At 64.5% G+C, this 23,595-nt stretch overlaps 4 protein-coding genes across 6 annotated transcripts; all 4 read right to left on the reverse strand.

The window, feature by feature from the left end:
* On the reverse strand, positions 1-7,039 carry TCIRG1 (T cell immune regulator 1, ATPase H+ transporting V0 subunit a3). Its single transcript, XM_052811972.1, has 19 exons — positions 6,848-7,039; positions 4,969-5,047; positions 4,614-4,843; positions 4,425-4,519; positions 3,756-3,882; positions 3,592-3,674; positions 3,353-3,446; positions 3,052-3,264; positions 2,738-2,888; positions 2,513-2,652; positions 2,107-2,264; positions 1,942-2,032; positions 1,740-1,858; positions 1,340-1,553; positions 1,012-1,128; positions 813-923; positions 601-721; positions 344-515; positions 1-255 (listed from the first exon to the last, which is right to left on the reverse strand). The coding sequence occupies exons 1-19, from the start codon at positions 6,962-6,964 to the stop codon at positions 174-176; spliced, it is 2,514 nt and encodes an 837-aa protein (XP_052667932.1). The 5' UTR covers positions 6,965-7,039; the 3' UTR covers positions 1-173.
* A 1,036-nt stretch (positions 7,040-8,075) lies between these two features.
* NDUFS8 (NADH:ubiquinone oxidoreductase core subunit S8) lies at positions 8,076-10,318 on the reverse strand. Of its 2 annotated transcripts, none has more exons than XM_052812023.1 (7): positions 10,225-10,318; positions 9,371-9,418; positions 9,223-9,285; positions 8,983-9,072; positions 8,672-8,844; positions 8,429-8,557; positions 8,076-8,316 (listed from the first exon to the last, which is right to left on the reverse strand). In XM_052812023.1, exons 1-7 carry the CDS (start codon positions 10,283-10,285, stop codon positions 8,185-8,187), a joined length of 696 nt encoding a protein of 231 aa, XP_052667983.1. In that variant the 5' UTR covers positions 10,286-10,318; the 3' UTR covers positions 8,076-8,184. The 2 variants fall into 2 exon arrangements, with proteins under 2 accessions (XP_052667983.1, XP_052667982.1); XM_052812022.1 differs by having other exon boundaries at positions 9,371-9,421; positions 10,225-10,292.
* Positions 10,319-10,599: 281 nt separating this feature from the next.
* On the reverse strand, positions 10,600-14,281 carry LOC128152429 (aldehyde dehydrogenase family 3 member B1-like). The gene is given in 10 exon segments (XM_052810647.1): positions 10,600-10,811; positions 10,813-10,832; positions 11,235-11,334; positions 11,378-11,574; positions 11,715-11,796; positions 11,949-12,034; positions 12,208-12,328; positions 12,403-12,513; positions 13,203-13,390; positions 13,915-14,281. Coding segments are annotated over 9 exon segments (1,074 nt in total). The 5' UTR covers positions 13,365-13,390; positions 13,915-14,281; the 3' UTR covers positions 10,600-10,616.
* A 195-nt stretch (positions 14,282-14,476) lies between these two features.
* On the reverse strand, positions 14,477-23,145 carry LOC128153095 (aldehyde dehydrogenase family 3 member B1-like). Of its 2 annotated transcripts, XM_052811990.1 has the most exons (10): positions 22,909-23,145; positions 22,563-22,725; positions 19,156-19,266; positions 18,911-19,031; positions 18,684-18,769; positions 18,343-18,424; positions 17,558-17,944; positions 17,149-17,315; positions 16,858-16,957; positions 14,477-14,884 (listed from the first exon to the last, which is right to left on the reverse strand). In XM_052811990.1, exons 1-10 carry the CDS (start codon positions 22,992-22,994, stop codon positions 14,691-14,693), a joined length of 1,497 nt encoding a protein of 498 aa, XP_052667950.1. In that variant the 5' UTR covers positions 22,995-23,145; the 3' UTR covers positions 14,477-14,690. The 2 variants fall into 2 exon arrangements, with proteins under 2 accessions (XP_052667950.1, XP_052667949.1); XM_052811989.1 differs by lacking the exons at positions 22,563-22,725; positions 22,909-23,145 and having other exon boundaries at positions 18,684-19,031; positions 19,156-19,395.
* Positions 23,146-23,595: the final 450 nt, after the last annotated feature.

Below are 23,595 nucleotides of genomic sequence, written 5' to 3' on the forward strand. Positions count from 1 at the left end.
GGGGACGGGGAGGATGCTGCAGCCGGACCCCCATCGTCCCCCCCTGGTCCTGGGGGTTTGGGGGGGGGGGAACCCTGCCCCCCCAGCACCCCCCAGCCGAGCTCCCCGCAGCAGGGTAGGGGATTGGGTCCAGCCGATGCTCCGAGCCCCCCCCCGGCATCCATCCGGCACGGCTACTCCCAGGCGTTGGGCGCAAAGGCGAAGGGGCACAGCTTGTACCCGGCGCCCACGTAAAACTTATTCTGAAACTCCACCCTGCCGAGGAGAGGGGCCGGTGAGGAGCGACACTGGTGGGGGGGGTCGGTCACCCCGTCCCACCAGCACCCCCCTCAGCCGGGCTTACCAGTGCAAGCGCAGGGCGTGGAGGAAGGCGGAGAGCCCCTCCATCACCAGCAGGATGGCCACGGTCAGCACGGCGAAGGCGGCGAAGACGGGCACCAGCACCACGCCGCCCGCGTAGTTCAGCCGCACGAAGCCGTTGCGCATCACCATGGTCCACAGGACCTCCGACAGCTCTGGGGATCGGGGCGAGGGGGGGAGCGTGAGGCTCTGCCCGGCCCCGGGGGGGGGCACACGGGGCGGGGGCCGGGGGGTACTCACGGGCATGGGCCAGGCTGAGCGCCCAGAGCCGCAGGTAGGACGCGGTGTTGGAGACGCAGCCCAGGCAGTACTCGATGGTGTGGATCGCCTGGTGCATGAAGATCTCGGCGAAGTCCAAGTGCTGCGGGGACAGAGGGGACACGGGACGTCGGCGGGGGGGGCACGACCACCCCCACCCCACCGCCCGAGCTTGCCGGGCCGGCGACCCTCACCTTGGCGTCGGGGCCGTGCCCCCCGCTCTCCACGTCCTCCTTGGTGGCGTTGACGGAGCTGCCGGCCTCCTGCCCCTCCAGCAGCGGCTCCTGCTCCGCCGTGGTCACCGGCTGCGCGGGGACGGCACCGACGGTGAGACCCCACCGCGTTCCCCCCGCCGAGCTCCCCCCCGCCGCCTCACCGTGACCCCAGCCTTACCGCAGGGCGGCCCGTCCTCGGTGCGCGCTGCTGGCAGCACAGGTAGAGCGGCGTCCCCAGGAGCAGGACTGGCACCGACGCCAGCGCCAGCACCACCAGCACGGTCTGCACCGGCACCTGCGGCACAGGAGCACCGTTTCGGGGTCCCCTCCAGCACCGGCTACCCGAGCTGAGAACGGCCCTGCTCGTGACACAGCGGGGGACCCCCTCCCCAACCACACCAGCCCCCGCAGGGCTCCCCGCTGCTCCCAGCTTGGGCAAGGAGAAGGGTGGGCGCGGGGTCCCCGGGTGGGTGCCCCCCCACACACACATCTCGGTGGGGTGCTACCTGCCCCCGGTAGAGCGGGAGGTTGCCAGCGTTGGAGGTGAAGAGGAACATGTCGATGAAGTGGATGAGGATGCTGGGGGCCACCAGGGAGTCGGCGGCGCTGAATTTGACCCACTTGTAGAAGATGAGGAAGACGAGGTAGCCGAAGAGAGCCAGGAGGAAAACCATCTCGGGCAGGAGCTCCAGCACCAACCGGTGCCGCTGCTGGAAGTGCCTGGGCAGTGGGGACATCGGCCACGCTCAGCCTGGCACGGCGCACCCTCACGTGTCCTGGGCTCCCACCCAGATGTAGGGGTACGGGACCCCGCTCGCCCACCCCGACCCGGGTGTAGTCCAGCCCCGGACTCCTTAGCACGACCACGGGTGGCCAGAGCTCGTGGGCGCAGCCACGGGGACTCACACGTGGTTGAAGACCCCCAGCAGGACGCCGAAGCCCATGTGCACGATGCCCAGCACCACGGACATCTTCATCTTGAAGGAGTTGAGGAAGTTGAGGTGGTTGGTGGCCAAGCTCCAGATCTGTCGTGGAGGACAAGGTGGGTGAGACTCTGGGCCAGCCCACCGAGGGTCCCACCCCATCCTCTCCTCCACGGGACACTCACCGGGTCGATCCCGAAAGGATAGGGCCCTTGGAAGACGCCGGTGATGTTGGGGTCCAGGGTGAGGGACGGATGGGTGGCGAGGTAGGCAGAGCTGTGGGCAGAGCGAGGGGGTGTCAGCGCAGGCGGGGACCCGGGCAAGCTTCACGGGGGGGTTGGGAGTCCCACCTCCAGGAGGAGCGGTTGGCCATGGTGGCCACGCTCCAGGCGGAGGGGAAGATGACGGTGGCTTTGCTGAAGCACTCGTTGTAGATGAAGCCGGTGTAGATGGAGAAGGCCCCCATGAGCAGGATGAGGTAGCGCCCCTCGAAGAACGTCAGCCAGATCTGGTGGGGGCAAATGTGACTCCCACGTCCCGCACCACCTCCCTTGCCCCACACCGTCCCCCTCCCACACCACCAACCCTGCCCCATACTGTCCCGCACCACCAGCCCCATCCCACACCACCAGCCCCATCCCACACCACCAGCCCCATCCCACGCCTCCAACCCCATCCCACGCCTCCAACCCCATCCCACGCCCCCAGCCATGTCCCACACCTCCCAGCCTGGCCCCCCCGCCACGTCCCCCTCACCTCGTTGCTGGCCTGCCGCAGGCTGGGGCTGTTCTCGTACAGCACCATCCAGAGAGCAAAGAGGAACATGAGCAGCCCGTGCCCCACGTCCCCAAACATGATGGCGAAGATGAAGGGGAAGGTGATGATGGCGTAGGGCGCTGCGGGGGCACAAGGGACCATGTCACACGGGGCACCCCCCCCACCTCAGCCCTGAGCTGTGGCAGGGGGCTGGGGGGGCCTTACCGGGGTTCACCTCCTGGTAGCTGGCCACCCCGTAGGCGTCCACGATGCTCTGGAAGCCGGCGGTGAACTTGTTGGTGCGGATGAGGGTGGGGGGGCTTTCCGAGGTGGGGATGCGCTGCACGAAGCACTCCACGCTCGAGCCGCTCTTGTACTGCGGGGAAAGCGCCCGGCGCCTGACCCACGGCAACCCCCCCTGCCCGGCACCCACCCCACCATGGCCGGAGGACACGGGGACACCGAGCAACCCCAGCACAAGGACACGGGGACACCGAGCAAATTCGGGCATGAGGACACGGGGACGCCGAGCAACCCACCGATCCCTGGCGCAGGGCGTCCTGCACTTGGGTGAGGTCCCGCACGGGGCACCAGACCTCGGCGATGAGGCACTTTTCGGTGACATCGAAGCTGCACTGGTTGAGGATGAGGTAGATAGCCTTCATCTTCTGCACCTGCACCCGCCAGGTGGGCAGCGCCAGCACCACCTTGTCCAGCACCTGCGCCAGGTACTGCTCCGTCTCCTCCAGCACCTGCAGGCACCCGGCACGGGTCAGGGACCGGGGGGGGGGGGGCGGTCCTGGCGCGGCCCCCCAGTCTTCTCTATGGTGCCCAGCTCACCACGCTGAGGTCCTGGATCTGGTTGTGCAGCCCGCTCATGGTGTCCGCCCGGCTGGCTTCGCTCTCCGGGTAGGGGTACATGTGGCAGTGGAAGCTGGGACACACGGACGCCGACGTGTTGGGGGGTGCCAGGGCTCCCCGGGGGCACCCCCACCCCCCCCCACTGTGGGGAGTATGGAGCAGTTTTGCTAAATAAACCTCTGCGTGGCCAGACGCGTGGCGCGGGGCCACTGGCTCACCAGTCCGAGATCTTGCGGATCTTCTGCCCGATCTGCTCGCCCCAGTAGGAGATGAGGAAGATGACCCAGGTGATGCTCTCACCCTGGGGACGGCACAGCCCAGGTCAGCCCCGGTTGTCCCGGCCCCCCTTCCCTGCCAGCCCCCAGCCCGGTGCCTCGCTCACCGTGGCCGGGTCTTCCATGGGCTCGGGCATCTCCACGAAGCTGGCCACCAGGTAGCCGCGGCAGGCGCGCCACAGCAGCCGCTCGAAGGCGTTCACTCGCCACGGGTGAATGACGCCAGCCACGAAGCTGCGGGGACACAGCGGGGGCTCTGGGACGGGCACGGCTCTGCTGCTGCCCCTGCCCCACGGTTCCTCCCCAAACCTCATCCTACAGCTACGCCCCACGGCCATACCGCCGCCCCGTAGCCCATCTGCAACCCTCACCCTATACCGTTACCCACTTTTCCTGCTCCGTAGCCACGCCGTTGCCCCGCGGCTCATCTCCAACCCTTATCCTACAGCCGTCCCAGGTGCCCCACGGCCACGCCGCTACTCCGTGGCTCATCTCCAACCCTTATCCTACAGCCGTGGCCGTTGACCACTGCCCCACGGCTCACCTTCAACCCTTATCCCACAGCTTTCCCAGCTGCCCCACGGCCGTGCCGTTGCCCCACGGCCCATCTCCAACCCTCACCCTGTGCCCTTACCCGCTGTCCCTGCCCCACGGCCGTGCCGTTGCCCCACGGACCGTCTCCAACCCTTACCCCACAGCCGTGCCCGCTGCCCCACGACCACGCCACGGCCCACGGCCCCTCTCCAACCCCCGCCCCACACGCCAGCCCCACTTACTTGATCTTGCGGTCAAGGTGCTGGTGCAGGGAAGGGTCGAGGATGGGCTCACGCTCGGAGAGCGCCCGGGGCCGCGGCGGGGAGCCCAGGGGGGCCTGCGACGACGGCGAGCAAAAAAGTTGAAGCTGCGGGGCGAAGGGCAGCACCCCCGGGACGGCGGGTCCCCGTTCCCCCCACCCCGGGACCCACCGGCAAACTGGTGAAGCGCTGGCCCTCGCGCAGGACGTGGAGGTACTGGCGCAGCTCCCGCAGGCGCCCGCGCAGGGAGGCACGGTTGCGGCTGACCTCCCGCAGCTCCTGCGCCAGCTGCTCCGACTGCTCCTGCACCCGCAGAGCCTCCCGCGCCAGCGGTGCCCGCGGGTTCTCGGGACACGGCTCCAGCACCCGCCCGGCACCCCGTAGCTCCTGCTGCAGGAAGGCTGCGAGAACCGTGGTCAGATGTGGGGGGCCGGGGGGAGGGGGGGGGCATCAACCCACCCCTGAGCAGCCCCCCCACCTCCTCTTCCTCCACCCCGAGTCAGCCCCGCGTCCCCCCGGCACTCACTGAAGGTCTTCTCCATCTCCTCGCAGCGCCGCACCTCGCCCACGAAGCGCCGCTGGAAGGCACTCACTTTGGGGTTCAGCTGCCGGGGTTGGGCGGGGGGGACACGGTCACGGCACAGTCCCGGCACGAGTCGGGGGTCGAGCGTGCCGGGGGGGGCCGGGCAGCCCCAGCACCCCTGGCCCAGCACCCTGCCGTAGCCCCCAGTATGCAGGGCACCCCAAGCCCCCCCCCCGTGCACACCCCCTGCACCCCAAACCCACCGCACCAAACCCACAGCACCCACAGCAGCCCAAACCACCCAAACCAAATCCGTGGCACCCCAAAACACCTGCATGCACCCCCTGCACCCACGGTAGCCCAAACCATCCACCCCAAACTCCCTTGCACCCACAGCACCCACACACACCCAGACCAACCCCCCCCTGCACCCAAGGCACCCCAAACCACCTACCTCAAGCCCCCTGCACCCAGGGCACCCCAAAACACCCACCCCAACCCCACTGCACCCAATCCCTACACCCAGGGCACCCCAAACCCACTCAGACCAACCCCCCTGCACCCAGAGGCACCCCAAACCCACCTACCCCAACCCCCCTGCACCCAGGGGCACCCCAACTCCACTGCACCCAACCCCTACACCCAGGGCACCCCAATCCCCCTGCACCCAGGGCACCCAAACCCACTCAGACCACCCCCCCTGCACCCAGGGGCACCCCAAACCCACCCAGACCAACCCCTACACCCAGGGCACCCCAAACCCCCTGCACCCAGGGCACCTCAAACCACCTACCCCAAACCCCCTGCACCTACAACACCCAAACCCACCCACCCCAACCCCGCTGCACCCAGGGGGGCACCCCAAACCACCCGTCCCAACCCCACTGCACCCACGGGCACCTCAAACCACCCACCCCAAACCCCCTGCACCCCACAACACCCAAACCCACCCAGACCAAGCCCACCTGCACCCAGGGGCACCCCAAACCCACGCCCTGCACCCGGGGGCACCCAAACCCACCCAAACCCACCCCCTTGCACCCGGGGGCACCCAAACCCACCCAAACCCACCCCCTTGCACCCAGGGCACCCCAATCCACCTGCACCCACCCTGTGCACCCGGGGGCACCCAAACCCACCCCCTTGCACCCGGGGGCACCCAAACCCACCCAAACCCACCCCCTTGCACCCAGGGCACCCCAATCCACCCGTACCCACCCCGTGCACCTGGGGGCACCCAAACCCACCCAAACCTACCCCCTTGCACCCAGGGCACCCTAATCCACCCGTACCCACCCTGTACACCCGGGGGCACCCAAACCCGCCCCCTTGCACCCAGGGCACCCTAATCCACCCGTACCCACCCTGTACACCCGGGGGCACCCAAACCCACCCCCTTGCACCCAGGGCACCCTAATCCACCCGTACCCACCCCGTGCACCTGGGGGCACCCAAACCCACCCAAACCCACCCCCTTGCACCCAGGGCACCCTAATCCACCCGTACCCACCCCGTGCACCTGGGGGCACCCAAACCCACCCGTACCCACCCCGTGCACCCGGGGGCACCCAAACCCACCCCCTTGCACCCAGGGCACCCCAATCCACCTGTACCCACCCTGTGCACCTGGGGGCAGCCAAACCCACCCAAACCCACCCCCTTGCACCCGGGGCACCCTAATCCACCCGTACCCACCCCGTGCACCCAGGGGCACCCAAACCCACCCAAACCCACCCCCTTGCACCCAGGGCACCCCAATCCACCCGTACCCACCCCGTGCACCCAAACCCACCCCCTTGCACCCAGGGGCACCTCGACCTACCCGCACCCACCTCCTACACCCCAAGACACCCAAACCCCCCCCCGCCCCACCCCTACGTACGTCCCTGAACTCAAGCAGCCCCCGCTCGCCCAGCTCGCTGACGCAGCTGTAGGCCGAGGCCGACTGGAGGAAGAGCTGGGCCAGGCAGACCTCCTCGCTGCGGAACAGGGACCCCATGGTGGCCCCCCCCGGGGGGGGACCCCGCTCCGGCCCTGGGGTGCGGAGGAGTGAGGGCACCCGCCTGGGGTGGGGGGGGCACACACAGAGGGACGGGGGTGAGGACTGGGGGGATGGCAGCAGGGCTTTGGGGGGGGGGGGGGGGGGTCTGGCTGGGGGGTCCCGGGGGGGCTGTAGGGTCCCGGGGGGGGGGGGGCGGCTGCAGCGGCGGAGCCGGGCTGTCCCCGCAGCCGTGGCCGGGGGGGAAGTGACCCGCCCCGGTCACACGCGGCTTTTCCCAGCCCTGGGCTTGCAAAATACTTTCCAGTCGTGTCGTGGGCCCCCCCCCGCCACCCCACCCCCCCCCCCCCCCACCCCGTTCAGCTGCATCTGAGTCAGGGCCACCGCGTCCCCCCCCCCCAGCCCCGATGCCCGGTGGGGAAGGGGGGGGGGGGGTGCGGGCAGGCTGTCCCGGACCTCCCCCCCCCCCCCCCAAATTTTCCTCCGTGGGTGCTGCCCCCCCCCCGCCCCGTACCCGGGATGGCGGGGCCGGCCGGGCTCCGGCACTTCCACTTCCTCTTCCTCTTCCCCAGGAAGGACCCGGCCGCGGGGAGGGACCGGCTCCGTCCGGCCCCACCGACCGGGGAACCCCCCCCCCGGCCCCGCTTGTCCCGGCTCACACCGCATCCCACCGGGAAGAAAGACACCCGGACTTCCCCACCCAAACACCCCCACGGCAAGCACGGGGCCGGGATCCCTCCGGACATTCCCCCCCCCCCCCCCCGCCGCCATTCCCCGAGGAGCACAGAAATGGAAACACCCCCCCCCCCCGAGCCCCCTAACCCCCCCCGGCACTGCCCCTTGCTCCCCGTGTGCCCCCCCCAACCAGCCTTACCCCACAGCCTCCGCACCCCCTCCCCATCCCACACCTTTCCCCACCAGCGACGCACCCCACGTTCCCTGTGCCCCCACCCCGACGTGGGTGACGGCATCCCCAGGACCCCTGTCCCCCTCCCCGAGACGTAACCACACACCCCCAGCCCCCCCCTCCCCGGGCTGTATGTGCCCAGGGGGGCTCAACCCCTCCCCTGCCCCAGCGCTGGAAAAGAAGAGAGACGGAAAAAGCCGGAGCTCCGGGTTAGGAAGGGGCCGGTGCCCCCAGTGCAGATGGGGGTGGCAGAACCCCCCCCCCCAGACCCTTTATTAGGGGAGCGGGAAGGAGACGTGGCGGCGCCCGGCCGTCACCGGTACAGGTAATCGGCCTGGATGTTGGCCGCGATCTCAGCCTCCCACTTGTCGCCGTTGTTGAGCAGCTTCTCCTTGTTGTAGAGCAGCTCCTCGTGCGTCTCCGTCGAAAACTCGAAGTTGGGGCCCTGCCGGGATGAGAGAGATTCGCCCTGAAGGCTCATCGGACCCCTGCCATCCCGGTCGGGGGGGGTGTCTCTACCCCACAACTCCGTGTCCCCCCCCTCCGCCTCGGCTCACCTCCACGATGGCGTCCACGGGACAGGCCTCCTGGCAGAACCCGCAGTAGATGCACTTGGTCATGTCGATGTCGTAGCGGGTGGTACGGCGGCTGCCGTCGGCTCGGGGCTCGGCCTCGATGGTGATCGCCTGCCGTGGGGTGGGGGGGGACACGCACACACACACGCCATCAGCTCCCGCTTTAGGGGAACGCGCCGTCCCCGGGAGCTAGCGGGAGGAGGATGAGGGCGGACGAAGGCTGACCTGTGCCGGGCAGACAGCCTCGCAGAGCTTGCAGGCGATACACCTCTCCTCCCCGGAGGGGTAGCGGCGCAGGGCGTGCTCCCCACGGAAGCGTGGGCTCAGCGGGCCCTTCTCGAAGGGGTAGTTAATGGTGGCCGGCTCCCGGAAAAGATAGCTCAGCGTCATGGCCAGGCCTGGAAAACAGAGAGGGAAGGGTTACGGCACGCTTGCGGGGGGCTGGCACCCCGCAGAACGGACCGGGGGCCGTGCGTGGGGAGGCTGAGAGGGGTTTGTTCCACCCGTGGAAGCATCCGACCAGCTCCGGGACTCGCCTCGGAAGAGCTCCGTCCACAGCAGGGTTTGGGCAGCCCGGTCGGTGATGGATCGCATGTCCATGGCCGGCTCCTGGACGTTGACGTACTCTGCGGGGAGAAGGACGCTGTGCCCACCCCGGGGTGGGGGGAGAGGGAAGCTGTGCCCACCCTGCGGGGAAGGGGTGCGAGGGGGAGGCACCCCAGGGTGGGAGGGGAAGGGACGGGGATGGGGGGGGGGGACAACGCGCCCCTACTCACTGTAGGAGTCCCTGGGGCCGGTGGTGCTGAGCGGGCGCAGGTAGCCCAAGGGGGCCGGTGGGCCTGTGGGAAGGGGAGAGAGAAGGGTCGGGGGTGGGTTTTGGGTCAGGGAGAGGGGGGTGAGGGGGGGGCCCGGCGCAGCCCTCACCTGTGCAGGCAGCCCGGTACAGCAAACGCAGCGTCGCCATGGCCGGTACTGCTGCGGGCAGAGGGGCTCGGCCTGATGCTCGCTGCCGGCCCTCAGGTGCTGGGCCAGCAAGTGGCTGGGGGGGGGAACGACATGCCCCCCCCCTACTTCCCACAAAGGACCCAAGCGTCCTGACCGCCCAACCCTCTACCAGAAGAGACCCAGACCCCCCAGGACCCCTCCTCCCGCAAGGGATCCAGGTATCCTCTCTCCCTGCAAGGCAGCGAGGTATCCTACCCCCCCACCCCCACAAAGGACCCAGGTGTCCCAACATCCCCCCCCCCCAAGGGACCCAGGTGTCCTGCAGCCCCCCCCACCTCCCCAAAGGGACCCAGGCGTCCTCCCCCCACGCCCCCCAAGGGACCCAGGCGTCCTGTCCACCTCCCACCCCCCCCCCCAAGGGACCCAGGCGTCCTCCCCCACCCCCCAAGAGCCCCAGGTGTGTCGTGTGTCCCCCCCCCCAAATAGACCCAGGTATCCTGTTAACCCCCCCCCACTTCCCACAATGGACCCGGGTGTCCCCCCCAAGGGACCCGGCCGTCTTGGTTCCCCCACACCCCCCCCCCCGAGGGACTCATGCAGCCTCCCCCACCCCAGAGAACCCCAAAGCCCATCCCCAAGCCCCCCCCCCCGGCCCCAGAAAGGCCCCAGGCGCCTCAATATGTGTGTCCTCGGGGGTAGGGGGGGGTCACAAGCATCCGGGCCGCCCCTTCTCCCCCAAGCAGGATCCGGGGGCCACGACAAGCCACCACGGGCCACCACAACCCTCCCCGACCAAGCCCCCCCCCCCCCCCCCCCCCCCCGGCCCGGCTCACCTCCCCCAAGGACCCAGGCGTCCTGACCCCTGGCCCGCCCCCTCCAAAGCGCAGTGCGCATGCGCGAAGGGGAGAAGCGCAAGCGCAGAGCGGCGCCGGGGGTCACGGGGCGGGGCCGCCGAGCTGAGGGCGGGGCCTGGAAGGGGGTGTGGGCGTGGCCTGGAGGGGGTGGGCGGGACTGTATGTGGGGTGGGCGGGGCCTGGAGAGGGGGCGGGGCAGACGGCGCCAGTCTCGTTTCTCATTGGCCGGAGGCCGCTGGGGAAGGGAGCGGGGGCGGGGAGAAGTTGGGGAAGGGGGAGCTCGGTAGATTGGGCGGCGCGGTGATTGGCCCAGCGTGAGACGGAGGGGCGGGTCCGAAACGTACGGCGGAAGCGGAAGCGGAAAGGGGTGTTTATGATGGCGGCGGCGGGGCTCCGGGGAGGAGGCAGGCGGCCCGGTGCTTGGTCTCGGTGGCGGCGCGGAGCAGCGGGAGGCGGTGCGGGGCGTAGGGCGGGTAACGCGGGGTGTTGAAGGTCTCCCGGCCGGACCCGCGAAGCAGCGCGGACGGCTGGTGCGAGAAGGTTTCGAAGCTGGAACGACCGTGGTTAACGGCCTAGGCCGCTCTGCCCTGCGGGAACAGCGCGCTTCAGAGCCCGGTACCGTCCCGGGGAACCGGTGCTGGGCATAGGGACAGGGGAATTCAGGGCAGGAACCGGGACTCTATGGGCAGGAACGGCGGGCACCGGGGAAGGGGCTCAACGTCTAGCTCTGACCCCCGGCACAGCCTCTCGGGGCGGGAGGGTCGGCACCGGTAGGAGGCACGGCCCTGGGGGTCCCAGGAGGCACCGGGTAGGGGTTCAGGACTAGCCCCAGGGCAGCAGGGACCTGCTGTGGGTAGGGGGGGTGGGTGATAGTAGAGCTGGAAGGGGTCTGGGCAGGATTCCCCCAGGAGCAGGCAGGACCCTGCCGGCGCTGTGTTCAGCGGGCTGGGGGGTTTCCCGCAGCACCCCATGCCTGGAAATGGCCGTACCGATGCTGCCGAACGGCAGTGAGGGGATCGTCATGTGCATGATGGTGTCGTTGGCGCAGAAATCACCGCTGCTCGTCCGCTCCAGCACCCGGTTCACCACCTGGGGGGTGAGGGCAGAGGGGTGCTGAGCACCCAACAGGCACCCCTTGGCTGCCTCCTCCCTGCTGCCTGGGGTACACCAGGACGTGCACGGCTGGGGACGTGGGAGCTCCCTCCTCCCGTGAGCAGGGACGAGGCCAAAGGAGCTGCCCTGACTTGTTCTTGCCCCCCAGCTCCAGCGTCACGGGCGTCAGGTGCTTGGCAGCGGCTGTCATCACGATCCTCCCCACGGAGGGGCTGCCTGTGGGCAGGGGGAGCAGCATGAGCCCAGCGTGGTCAAGGCCTCCCAACAGATCCACGCCAGGCTTGTTGGGGCAGCCCCACGCCTGTCTCCATGCCTTGAAGAGAGGGATGGGACTGGAGTGTCCCTGTGGGATGTACCGGTGAAAAGAATATAGTCGAACTTATTCTCCAGCAGCCTGGTGGTCTCCTCCACGCCGGCGGTCACCACGGCAAAGCAGTCCTGTGACACAGCGAGGAGGTGGGGAGCGGGGTACCGGAGGCGGGCAGGAGCAGGGTGACGTGGGGGGGACGTGGTTTGGCCGAGCAGGTTGGGGACACAGAGGGGCAGGTGTCCCTGGAGAGGGAGGTGGCTGCAGCCGAGGGCACTCCTACCTCGTCCAGGTACCTGGGCAGCGTCTCGGCCACTAATCTTTCCACGTTCCTGGTGATTTCAGAGGGTTTCATGACAACGCAGTTACCTGCAGGACAGGAGCTCCCTCCTGGTAAGGACCTCGCTCTCGGGTAGCGGAAAACTTGCCCCCCTGTGCAGCCCCGCCACCATCACCCCATTCCCACCCCAGGGAGGACACAGGACACCCCCCAGTGAGGTTTCGGTACCCCGCGGCATGGCAGGGACGCAGCCCAGCCTCACCAGCAGCGATGGCCCCGATGAGGGGCACCAGCAGGAGGTTGATGGGGTAGTTCCAGGGCCCGATGATGAGCACCACCCCGTAGGGGTCCTTGCGGATGAAGGCTGAGTCCAGTTGCGTTGCCTGTGGAGGAGAGGATGGTGTGAGGGACGCCTGCCTCCCATCCCCTGCGTCCCCGACCAGCCGCTGCCCCGTACCCAGTTCTTCTCCACGTGCTTGTCCTTCACCCAGGTGCCCAGCTTGTTGAGCGTGTGGTTGAGCTCGCTCCTGCACATGGAGAGCTCGGAGACCTCCACTTCAAAGGGCGGCTGGGGACACACAGGAGGTCATCATGGCCACCGCTGCGCGTACAGCCCCGTGGCCACCCCGGGATGGTTGTCCTCGCAGAGGTCAGCACGGAGTCTCCTGGCAGGACGTGACTGGCGCTGCTGGGGCAGACACCCCCAGGGACACCCTGTGGCCTTGCAGTGGCAAGGATGGGTGGCACAGCCACCCCTCCAGCGTGCCACCTGCCTCACGACATGCTGCCTGGCCACCCCACGCCAGCAGCAGGAGGTTGCGGTTTTAGACGTGGATTTGGTATCTCGAGAGCTTCAGCTACACCAGACGCGGCTCCGGCGGCGGGGATGGGAACAAGGGCCCCCGGTTGCTCTCGGTGGAGGCTTCCCTAGAGCTAATTCGTCCCATTTCAGTGCAGCCAGAGAGGGTTGCTGTATGGTTCCCCCCAGCATGGGCATCCCCAGAGCTGAAGATAACTACAGAAAAACAAAGCCCACCGCTCCCTGGGTGCAGTGGGCTCACCCTGGCCAGCAACCAAGCACACGCCCGGCTGTTTGCCACTACCCTGCAGTGGGATGGGGGGAGACTCGGAAGAGCAAAAGCAAGAAAACTTGGGTAGAGATACAGTTTTATAAAGGAAGGAATGGGGGGGGGCGGAATACCAAGTGATGGAAAGGGAAGCAGCCCCCACCGGCTGCCCTGGCCGTGATGCTCTCACCTTGCGCATGTCTGCGGCGGTGGCCTGCAGGATGTCCCGCTTCTTCTCGTCCAAGAAGCGTCCCAGGGCCTCCAGCTGGGCCAGGCGGTACTCCATGGGCCGCGTCTTCCCCGAGAGCCAGGCTGCCCGCAGGCGGCTCACCAGCTCCGCGTGGGGACGCATCCCGAGGGGAGGCTCTGAGCACCACCCTGCTGATAAGGAACTACCGCTTGCCTTGGGTCAGACGTGGCCTGACTGCAGGGGAAAATCCCAGAGCGTGGGCTGGGTGACGCAGCTGACTAGTCAGTGGACAAAGCCGTCACCTTCCCTTCTGCTCTCGGAGAGTGGGGTTGGCCCAGCCGGGAGGGGGGACCCCTTCTCCCAGCACAGCCAGCCCCCCAGGCTGGGGGATGGAGCAGTACTGGTGAAGGAACAGCCTGGCGCGGCCCTCTGCTCCCCAGGAGCTATGCGCCATGCTAGGTGGGACTTGTCCGACAGAGTTTTGTTCCCGAGAAGCAGTGGGCTGGGTTTGATTTGGTTTCTCTGTTTTCAGGGCACGGGGTGGGGGTAGTGGAGCCGGAGGAGAGGAGGAGCAGCTGGAATGGAGGAAGGGAGCCCAGAAACCCGCTGGGTTGGAGCCAAAGCAACCAGGACAGAGCAGAGAGGGGCTCCAGAGGACAGCACACCCCAAAACGCTGCAGGAGAAGGCCCCCCAACCCCGCTGGCACCTTACCTGTCCCTCTCCTCTGGGTTCAGCTGCCTGTGCTCACTGCAAGGTCTCTGTCTGGTATTTCCAGCCCCGTGGGAGATAAGGGAGGGTGAATTGCAGGGCATGGGGTGGAGAAAACTTGAGACTATCCCAGCTCAAGGGTTTGGGAGGAGAATGTTGGTGTGCACCTTCTCGGGGCGGGAGGGGGGAAGAGTCCCCAAGGAGGGACACGGGCAGCGGGAGGTGACCACCGGCATCCCCCCCGGAGCACCCCACCAGTCCTTGCACCCCTCTGCTGTGGTGGGGCCAGCAGCAATGGGGCAGGAGGCTGCTGGCAGCGGGCATGGCTGGAACCCGTAGAGCTGGCGAGGGAGATGTGGGGCCCAGGGACTCCCTGTGGGGCTCTGCCCCCACCTCCTGGCAGGGTCCACCCTCCCACTGGTCCCAGCCCTCCCCAGTTCTCTCCCTCCTCTAGGCCAGCGTCTCCATCCCATGCCCCGACTGATGGGTCGGTGGGCAGGCAGGGAGGCGGAAGGGAAGCACGCGGGAGGTCATCGGTTGCAAGGAGACGCCTTTTCATTGCATGTGGTTGCAAAGAAATGCTTTTTCATTGCAGGTGGTTGCGAGGAAGCGCCTTTTCATGGCACGTAGTTGCAAGGAAACGCCTTTGCGTTGCAGGCGGTTGCAAGGAAACACCTCTTCATTGCACGTAGTTGCAAGGAAACGCCTTTGCGTTGCAGGTGGCTGCAAAGACCACCGTGACCGACAGCAGGAGATATCACGGTGGCGGCGGGGGACCCTCAGAGCAGGGTGCAGGCGTCCTTGCGCTTCACCTCGGAGGCGACCCGGACGATTCCCAGCTTCTGCTGGCTGTAGGGCGGGTAGCGCAGGGCGTTAAGGGCCTCCCGGCCCATGCCGCGGTGCAGGCAGCCGCGGTGGTGGGTGAAGGTGTCGAAGGTGAACTTGCCGTGGTGCATCCCCATGCCGCTGTTTCCTGCAACACAGAGAACAGGTCCCCAGCTGGGGGCTGGATCTGACCTTTTTTGATCCCGAAACCTTGGCTGCTGCCGGAGTGACTGGGAAGGGCGTCACTGGCTATGCACGTGGTGGTGGAGCGGGCAGCAGCAATGAGATGCTCCCGCCAGACGAGCTCCCCTACGGCAGGGATACCCTCCAAAACACATCCCCTGCGTGCTGGCTCCAGCCCCGCTGCCAGCAAGGCTCCAGGAGCGGAGAGGGGTGATCGTCAGGGTGGTTTTGGTGAGGATGTGACCCATCTCCAAGAACGGGTGAAGGGACTGTTGGGAGGTGAAAGCTGGCTGGCCAGGAGGAAGCAGGGAAAGCCAGGCAGGCTGGCAAAAAATAAGGAAATCCAGCTGTGTGCTGATAACTGATGTGATAAAATTCTGAGAGTCAGCTTGAGCCAGTCTGTCTTCCTGATAAAATGCAAATCCTGGTAAAGCAGATGAGTTATCTTTGGTGTCTCCCGTGTCAGCAGCCCCAGCACAGAGAAAGGTCACTAGATGGCTCTCGGCCAGCTGAGCAGCTGATTCTGGGGAGGAGAATAGGAGCTGGTTTTGCATGGTAGTGGAGATCATCTGATCAAAAGTGGGTGTCTGCACTAGCTAGACTCCTTCCTCTCTGCGGGAAGAGAGGAGCACTTCTGGACATGTTTTTTAAGCCTGAGTAGACATCCAGAACAGGCCAGAAGAAATACAGCCCCAAAGTGCTGTTTCTGTCCGTGAGCTGTGAAATGCCGTGTCCCAGGGGTATCGTGGGGACTAAAAGTTTCCCTGGATTCAAGGAGAGGCTGGGTAAGTATGTGGAGTCCAGCACCCTGTACCAAACACGTGGGACTATTCTGGCTTAGCAAATCATTTGAGCTGGAAACAGACGGAGGCTGGAAGACCTTCAGGAAGAAGTATCGTGCATGCGTGCCCTGTTCTTACTCATCCATCTGCATAGGGTTGTGGTGGAAGAATGCAGAACTAGACACAGGTTTGTTCCGAAGCCTTTAAAAGAACTAAAGGATTGTTTTCCAGCTGGTGCTCTGGATAGAAAACATCCCATGGGAGCTCAAAATCACAGAGATCAACTGGAACATGAGAGCTACACAACTTATAGCTGGTAATCATTTCCTTGCTTCACGTTGCAGGGAATCCTTGCATGATTGCCTGAATTGATCAAGTATAAAGCTAAAACCACTGCCTGGTGGCCAGTGTAGATGCGGAAGAGACTGCAATACTGCAGTCTATATAGATAGATCGGCCTTAAAAATATCACCTTTGGGTGATTTGTTAGTTCTGAGGTGGGATGGTGGGAAATGCTTGTAAAGCTTTTAACCCTTAAGGTATCTCTGCTAGGCTGTGATCTGGATCCCCTGCTGTTTACTCCCGAACGGTTTTATGCAATATAGGTCTTCAGGAGTTTATATAAAGGAACGCGTGTGCATTGGGAATTCACAGGAAATTGTGCTGTCTTCAGACGTGGAGTCCAAAATGGACATCCATGAAAAACTGAAATTCTGAGTTCCTGAAAACTGTGGATAAGTGACATTTTCCAAGTTTTCTCCTGCAGAGAAAAGGGGTAGCGCAGCAGCGGGATGGGTGTGACAGGCTGGCTGCCGGCACCCTGCAGTGACACTGCATGTGGAAAGGAAGGTCTAGAGATGTTTCTGTGGTGGCCACCTTCAAAATTCCCTACCTTTTAAACATGAGGGTTCCACATGTGTTCAGCAGAAACAGGGCTGCAAAGCCCAAGAGCTCAGCCCTGGCGCAGTGAAGCAAAGGGCTTCTGGTGGGGTCCTGCCTGGTGCAGAAGGATTTCCCTGCAGACCATTGAGCCCTCTGGACCTGGACCCCCCCGAGACCCTTCCTCGCCACGGCCAGCATGGCTCAGGCACCAGGGGTAGGATCACGCCCGGCTCACGTTGGCCAGGGGCAGGCAGGTTGGGGGATTTGGACCCACCGATGCCACCGAAGGGCAGCGAGGTCAACGTCACGTGCATCAGGGTGTCGTTGCCGCAGAAGCCGCCGCTGCTTGTCCGCTCCAGCACCTGGTTCACCACCTGGGAGGGAAGCAGAGAAGGTGGACGTGGGTCTCGCACCCTGTTCCCGCACCTCCAGCTGCAATCCTTCCCCCACAACCAGGGCTGTCCGCTCTAAGGAAGAATTTTTGGAGCGTGAACAGGGCTGTATACACCTGCCAAGGAGCACGAGGCAAGCGTAGCCCTGGCTTCCCGCAGCCTGTACGCTATACCTTGTCATCAGAGGAGAAGGCATACACAACCAGCGGCCGCTCGCGGCTATTGATAAAGTCAATGGCTTCATCCATGTTGGCCACAATGACGATGGGCAAGATGGGGCCGAAGACTTCCTCATGCATGATAGGATCAGAGGGCTGCACGTCCACCAGCACCGTGGGAGCTGCAGAAAAGAAACCCGAAGGCATCAGCCATGCACAGAGGTTGGAGATGACACCTTGGTCCTCTCCCCAAGACCCATACCTCCTTTAAGATAGGATGCCTCACCAAGATCCCCGATTCCCGTGCAAACCTTCCCTAAACTTCACTTCCATCTGGAACCTCCCCTCCAGTTGTGAGACCCTCTCCAAAATCCAAGCCCACTCCATACAAGGATGAAGACTGATGTGAAGTTCATGCCCTCACCGACGTAGCGCTCCTCCTTGTCTGTCTGTCCTCCGATGACCGCACGCCCGCTGCGCAGCAGGGTCTGCACCCGCTGGAACTGCTTGTCCCCCACGATGCGGCCAAAGTCGGGGGACTCCTGAGGGTTGGGGCCGTAAAACTCCGTGATGGCCTTACGCAGAGCGGGCAGCAGCTTCTCCTGCATCTCCACAGTGCACAGCACGTAGTTGGGTGCCACGCAGGTCTGCCCCGCATTAAAAAAGCGGCCCCAGGCCACCCGCCGGGCCACATTCTGCACGTCGCAGGTGTCGGACACGTAGCAGGGGTTCTTGCCCCCCAGCTCCAGCGTCACGGGCGTCAGGTGCTTGGCAGCGGCTGTCATCACGATCCTCCCCACGGCGGGGCTGCCTGTGGGCCGGGAAAAGATGCATCACGGTGAGGATCCCACCATGCTACAGCACAACCTGTGGCCTTGGTCGTATGAGGAGCCAGGACCAGGGAAGACGTGCCAAGTCCCACTCCTGTCCTGCACCCACCTTGGTGTGCAGCACAGGACTGCGCCCTCACCTCCAGCACCCTCTCCAGCTCCACTGTGGCATCCCCCAGCTCAGCCATTACAAAACCCAGTTATGGCTCTTCGATCCTCAGACATGTTGGTGGCAGATCCTGCACTGGATCCTGACACCAGATCCCCAACACAATGAGCCCTGCCACCTTGGAGCCACAGCGGGGTGTCCGGTGGGAACCCCTCTCTTTTCTTCATTGTACAAAACCCATCATACTCTGCTCTGGCCCTCGGGACATACCGGTGAAGAAGATGTAGTCGAATTTGTTCTCCAGCAGTCTGGTGGTCTCCTCCGCGCTGGCGGTCACCACAGCAAAGCAGTCCTGCAACGTAAGAGGAAGGGTCACCCACTGTCAGCATCCACTGTGTCCCCGTCCCCACCAGCAGCATCCCGGGCTGCTGGGCACGTGGACACCGGCTGAGCGTGGAGGAAGGAGGTACGGCAGCACCTGAAACCAGGGATGGCGTGGTGCTGGTGCGTGCAAGGCAGGCACAGTGCTGGGAGGGCACAAGGCGCAGCAGTGTGTGGGCAGGGGCTGGGAACACCCCAGCCATGAGACAGGGACAGGGAGAGCTTCTTACCTTGTCCAGGTAGCTGGGCAGCCCTTCAGCCATGAGCATCTCGCTGTTCTTGGTTATCTCCGAGGGTTTGATGATGACACAGTTACCTGGGGGGGAGACAGGCGGGATGTCAGAGCAGTGACATGGTGACAGCCAGCCCTTCTGGCACCCCAGCCTGAGAACAAGGTGTCCTCGCCGGTGCCCAGCGCTGCCTGGATCCTCCGGGCCAGGAGAGAGCTTCGGCTCACCGGCAGCGATGGCCCCGATGAGGGGCACCAGGAGGAGGTGGATGGGGCAGTTCCAGGGCCCGATGATGAGCACCACCCCGTACGGGTCCTTGCGGATGAAGGCCGAGTCCAGGCGGGTCACCTGCAGGACACCCACCACGTCAGGAGTGCTTTCTTGAACCACCGTCTCCATGCCCGTGTCCCATCCATCTCTGCCTGGCAGCTGGGTCCTTCCCCCCCATCCTCTACCTCATCTTCCCCCTTACCAGATTCTTGTCCACGTGCTCATCCTTCATCCAGTGGGACAGGTTGTTCAGGGTCTCATGGAGCTCGTTCTTGCAGAGGAGGATCTCGGAGAATTCGGATTCAAAGAACGGCTGGGGACAGAGCACCCTACGTGTCAGCTCCACATGTGCTGCAGCACAGCAGCAGCTCTTATCCCTACCCTGCATGTTTTTTTTACCCAAGATTTGAGGACCCAAGCCCTTCATGTCCCGTGGTGGATGCACACTTTGTTCTCACCCCCAAGCTGCACAGCACAGCCTGCCATGGGGAGGGGGCCAGCCCCACCACATCTGCGGGGTGGGGTGTTGGTAAGCTCCAAAATCCTGTCGCAATATCACCAGGCTTGTCCTGTTGACAGTCACCTGCCTGCGGCCAGGCTTTCTCTGCTGGGAGCTCAGTTGAGGTTCGGGAAAATTAAGTATTTGGGGAGGAGAGGGGTCTGTGAAGGCAGTGGTGGTGTTTGGGGGAAGAAAGGGCTGGTCTGGCTGTTGAATCCTGTTTGGTCTGGAGACAAGAGCATCCTGAGTCACAACCCCTTTTTCTATCACATGCATTTTCACACCCAAACAAAACAAGTTGGTGGACTCCAGCAGGATGGGCTATTTTTTCATGACCTGCCAGAGAGCAACTCAGGTAAGAGTCTTCAAGGGTTTAGCCAAATAAATAAAAGCTCAGAAGAGATCCGGGTGCAAATCCCACCACCCCCCCGCTTTGCCTGGCTTTGGCTTTCCCGCTGTGGACGTGTCACCGGCATGGGAATAGCGCCAGTGCTGAGGTCCGGCTGTGCCAGCAGCTCCTCACCTTCGATCAACAGGGGACCCGTTGATGTTTGTCCTACAGTTGGGTTTCTTCTTACGCAGGGGCACGGTGGAAGGTGAAGGTGGATAGGGGCTGGTGGGGAAGTGGCAGGTTTGAAGGATAAAACCAGCCGGTCCTGGGGGGTATCCACCACCCAGGTGTCAAGATTTGGGAGGAAATATGGGAGAAAAGGAAATACCCAGATTTTGGAGCCTGTTTGAGCAGGTTTTTTTGGCAGAGTGAGCTGAGAAAGCAGGGAGGAGATCCACCACCAAGCCTAGGAAGGAGGGAGAGCAGAAAGCAAAAGCTTCCAGAGGTTGTCCTCAGCAGGGCGGGAGGAGGGACAGTCATGCGGAGAGGGAGCCCGAAGGGTGGAGGAGTTTGGGAGCAGTGCAGGCGTGTGGCTCGGCACGACGTCAGGAGGAGAAGCAAGATGAAGGAAGAAGCTGGAGTGCCCATCCAGGGAGAGAGAGAGCAGCACGAGGAGACCAAGGTGTTGGATGTCTTTTCCGAGGAAAAGGGAACCTCAGGAAAATGAGGAAGCACAACTGACACTAACAATAGCTACCAGCCCGCTGCAGTGGGGATCTGGGTGAGCGGGGTGGCTCGGGTGGGCTGGAGCGGCTGGGCTTGTGCCAGGGGATGTGGCCCAAGCCGGAGCAGATCCCTGCACGGGGCTTTCCGCGATGAGGCCAGAAAAGACCGAGCCTGGTACTTCACTGTAGAGTAGAAGAAAGAAGAAGCAGAGACCCAGTGACCAGGGAGGGTATTGCAGGAGGTGTCCAACGTGTCCCTGAGAAGAGACTGGACAAACCGCAGGCAGAAGGATGCTCTGACTCCCTCGTGTGACAGCACAAACCGCTCTCTTGGTAAGGGAGCAGCAGTAGATGTTCGGGTATCTTGTTTTTCCCTTCACGGGAGTGGTGGCCCCAGGGGCAGCTCACGTTGCCGGGTGGCCGGTGCTGCCCGCAGTGCCACGGCAGCAAGTGTGGAGCACGCACACAGCTCACTGTGGACAGGAGGCAGCGTTGCTGGCTTCCAAAGGTATTTGCAAGTATCGTGTATTTGCCCTGTTTCTGAGCATTTTTCAGTGACCCTGGGCTGGACAGACGTTTGATCTCACACAACGCACCATGCTTGTGTCCATGTATGAGCTGTGGGGGTTTGCTAAGCTGCAGCTATCGCCGGTGGCTTGGGGATAACCCTCAGCAGGGTGCTGCTGACTTCGGCATGGTGTGGCCAGATGCGGAGGAAACCATGTGATTGAAAAAAAGAAAATTCATGACGGTACTACTGTGAAATAGTTAATAATGGTACTAACCAAGATGTTAAATCCCAGATTTTAACCCCCAATGGCATTGTGCTGTCTTGGGCTCATCAGCGGAGTTTTTCCATCTCAGATTTCTCCCTTGGGTGAGGGTGGATGTCGGCCACCACCATTTCTCTTCTCTCACGCTGAAGGTTGGATGGGCAAGACCTTCGCATGAGTGCCAGCCACAGCCCTGGCCACCAGCTGCTGGGCACCACACGAGCTGCAAGCACCGCGCCGGCCAGACCTGACCGGAGACGCTCCGCACCGGGCAGGGAAGGGAAGGTGGTCCCGCTTCCCTCCGCCAAGGGAGCATCTGCCCAGGACCGAGTCAGTGCTGGCAGCGCTTCCCAAAGCCCGCGTTGGAGGCTTCCCAATGCAGGTGGGTGTCAGGGTCCCACCCAGATCAGGAAAGGAGAAGCACAAAGGGTGCAGAAGCAAATGGGAAGCGAGGTGAAATGCAGCGCAGCTTTCCCTAACGGGGTCAAGCATTACTCCGGGTCTCCTCTCAGCACAAGAGCTGGCTGCTTAAAAATAGGAAAAATGATGCGGATGCCGTCGATCCGGACTGCGGTAAGGATGGGGAGGGTGTCCAAAGGGAAGTGGTGAACTAGGATGGAGAACAACAGATGATGAGCCCTGTGTGGTGCGTGAGGCTCTGGCTGTGGGTGAATGCGCTGTACCAAAGGGGGAACTATTGGGCTGGGGTGGGGGGCTGGAGCTCTTTGAGGACTTCTGGAGATGCAGGGGATGGGTCTGCTCTGCCTTTGGTGACCACGACGGAGGTGGGAGGGAGGGAGGGAGCAAAGAGGCAGGGGACGATGCAAAGCTGGGGGGTCCAGGCTCTGAGACCTGCAGGCTGGGTGGGCACCGAGAGAGGGGAGGGGACAACGTTTGGTGGAAAGCCCAAGGCAGGGAGCACACAGAGGGGGTGACAGGAATTGGGGATGGATGTGCCCAGAAAAGAGGTAAACTGAGGCTGATGGGTTTGGGAATAGCTAATTATGTCTGGGCACTCCCCACAGTCCCGCTCTGTCCACACTGGGGACGGTGACGAGCTCTGGGCTAGGATGTGCTCCAGCTCGGTCTCTCCTTTGCTGCCTCCATCAACATCCACTGGCTCCAAGCCCGGGGCAGAGCCCAACACGGGGCTGGAGCACCGAACGGGTGGGAAAGCTCCACCGGGGCATCACATCAACCCTCTGCGTGACGGCAGGAGCCGGCAGCGCTGTGGGCAGCCCCTCCAGCCGCTGGATCCCCTGGTTCCTGACCCCCTCTCACCTTGCGCATGTCTGTGGCGGTGGCCTCCAGGATGTCCTTCTGCTTCTCATCCAAGAAGCGTCCCAGGGCCTCCAGCTGGGCCACGCGGTACTCCATGGGCCGCGTCTTCCCCGAGAGCCAGGCTGCCCGCAGGCGGCTCACCAGCTCCGCATAGGGGTTCCCGCTGCGGGGACGGGAATGTCAGAGGGATCCTGTCCACCGTCCCCGTCCCAGCCCCTCATGGTCCCGGTGATGAGAGAGAGGAGCTCCACATCACCCCAGCCCAGCATCAAATCGGAGCCCTGAGGAGAGGGCAGAGCATCCGCACCCCTCCTGCCTCCCCCCTGTCCCGGCCACACGCTCCCACCTCATGGCATCGCCGTTATCCTCGGGGGCTTTCCCAGCCCCGCTGCTGGGGGGCTGCTCCCCGGAGGGCTCGGCGGGCTGCTGCATGCCGGGTTGCGGGAAGACGCTGCCGATCTCCACGGTCCCAAGGGAGCGGCACGGCGCACGTTACACCAAGGCTGCCCGCAGACTGGGCAAGCTGCCGGCAGTCTCGCACCGTTTGGGCTGCAAACCGCAGGTTCCCCACCCCAGCTAACAGGGTGTTTTACCCGGAGGAGGTGGCCTCAGCGAGCCTGGCCAGCACCCCGGCACTGCAGCCAGGATCCCGCTGAGCCCTGGGGCTGCCTGTGGGGCTGGCAGGGTGCAGGCAGGGTGCAAGCAGGGTGCAGGCAGGGTGCAGGCAGGGTGCAGGCAGGCAGCCACCCCAGTCCCTGGTACAGCTCGTTCCCCCGGAGGAGGGAGGCTGCCTGCCCTGCCGCACGTCACCGCTGCCTCCGCTCCAGCCCAAACCACTTGGGATGCAAAACGCGCCCCAAATCCAGCCCGGGGCACCTCAGTGCCACGCAGGCACCAGGCATGGGGTGATGGGAGGTGGACGCAACCCCATCGGGTTGTGATGGTGTGGCTGAGGGTGTCATTGCGATGGATGGGGACGTTGGGGCTCTGGGCACCCACCCCCTGGGGCTCAGCTGCTGGATTCCTGCCCAGT

The sequence above is a fragment of the Harpia harpyja genome, chromosome 16, assembly GCF_026419915.1.
Source record: "Harpia harpyja isolate bHarHar1 chromosome 16, bHarHar1 primary haplotype, whole genome shotgun sequence".
Taxonomy (NCBI): domain Eukaryota; kingdom Metazoa; phylum Chordata; class Aves; order Accipitriformes; family Accipitridae; genus Harpia; species Harpia harpyja.

Coding starts and splice junctions, on each gene's coding strand:
- NDUFS8 (XM_052812022.1), bottom strand. CDS start 10,285: ATGCGCACTGCGCTTTGGAGGGGGCGGGCCAGGGGTCAGGACGCCTGG. Junction 8,845..8,982: donor GTGGACGGAGCTCTTCCGAG/GCGAGTCCCGGA, acceptor TCTGTTTTCCAG/GCCTGGCCATGACGCTGAGC. Junction 8,317..8,428: donor CCGTGGACGCCATCGTGGAG/GTGAGCCGAGGC, acceptor TCATCCCGGCAG/GGCCCCAACTTCGAGTTTTC.
- TCIRG1 (XM_052811972.1), bottom strand. CDS start 6,964: ATGGGGTCCCTGTTCCGCAGCGAGGAGGTCTGCCTGGCCCAGCTCTTC. Junction 5,048..6,847: donor GGCTGCTTGAGTTCAGGGAC/GTACGTAGGGGT, acceptor CAACCCCGGCAG/CTGAACCCCAAAGTGAGTGC. Junction 722..812: donor GGCACGGCCCCGACGCCAAG/GTGAGGGTCGCC, acceptor CTGTCCCCGCAG/CACTTGGACTTCGCCGAGAT.
- LOC128153095 (XM_052811989.1), bottom strand. CDS start 19,380: ATGAAGGGCTTGGGTCCTCAAATCTTGGGTAAAAAAAACATGCAGGGT. Junction 17,316..17,557: donor CAAGGAGGAGCGCTACGTCG/GTGAGGGCATGA, acceptor TCTTTTCTGCAG/CTCCCACGGTGCTGGTGGAC. Junction 14,885..16,857: donor GCTGCCCTTCGGTGGCATCG/GTGGGTCCAAAT, acceptor TCTGTGTTGCAG/GAAACAGCGGCATGGGGATG.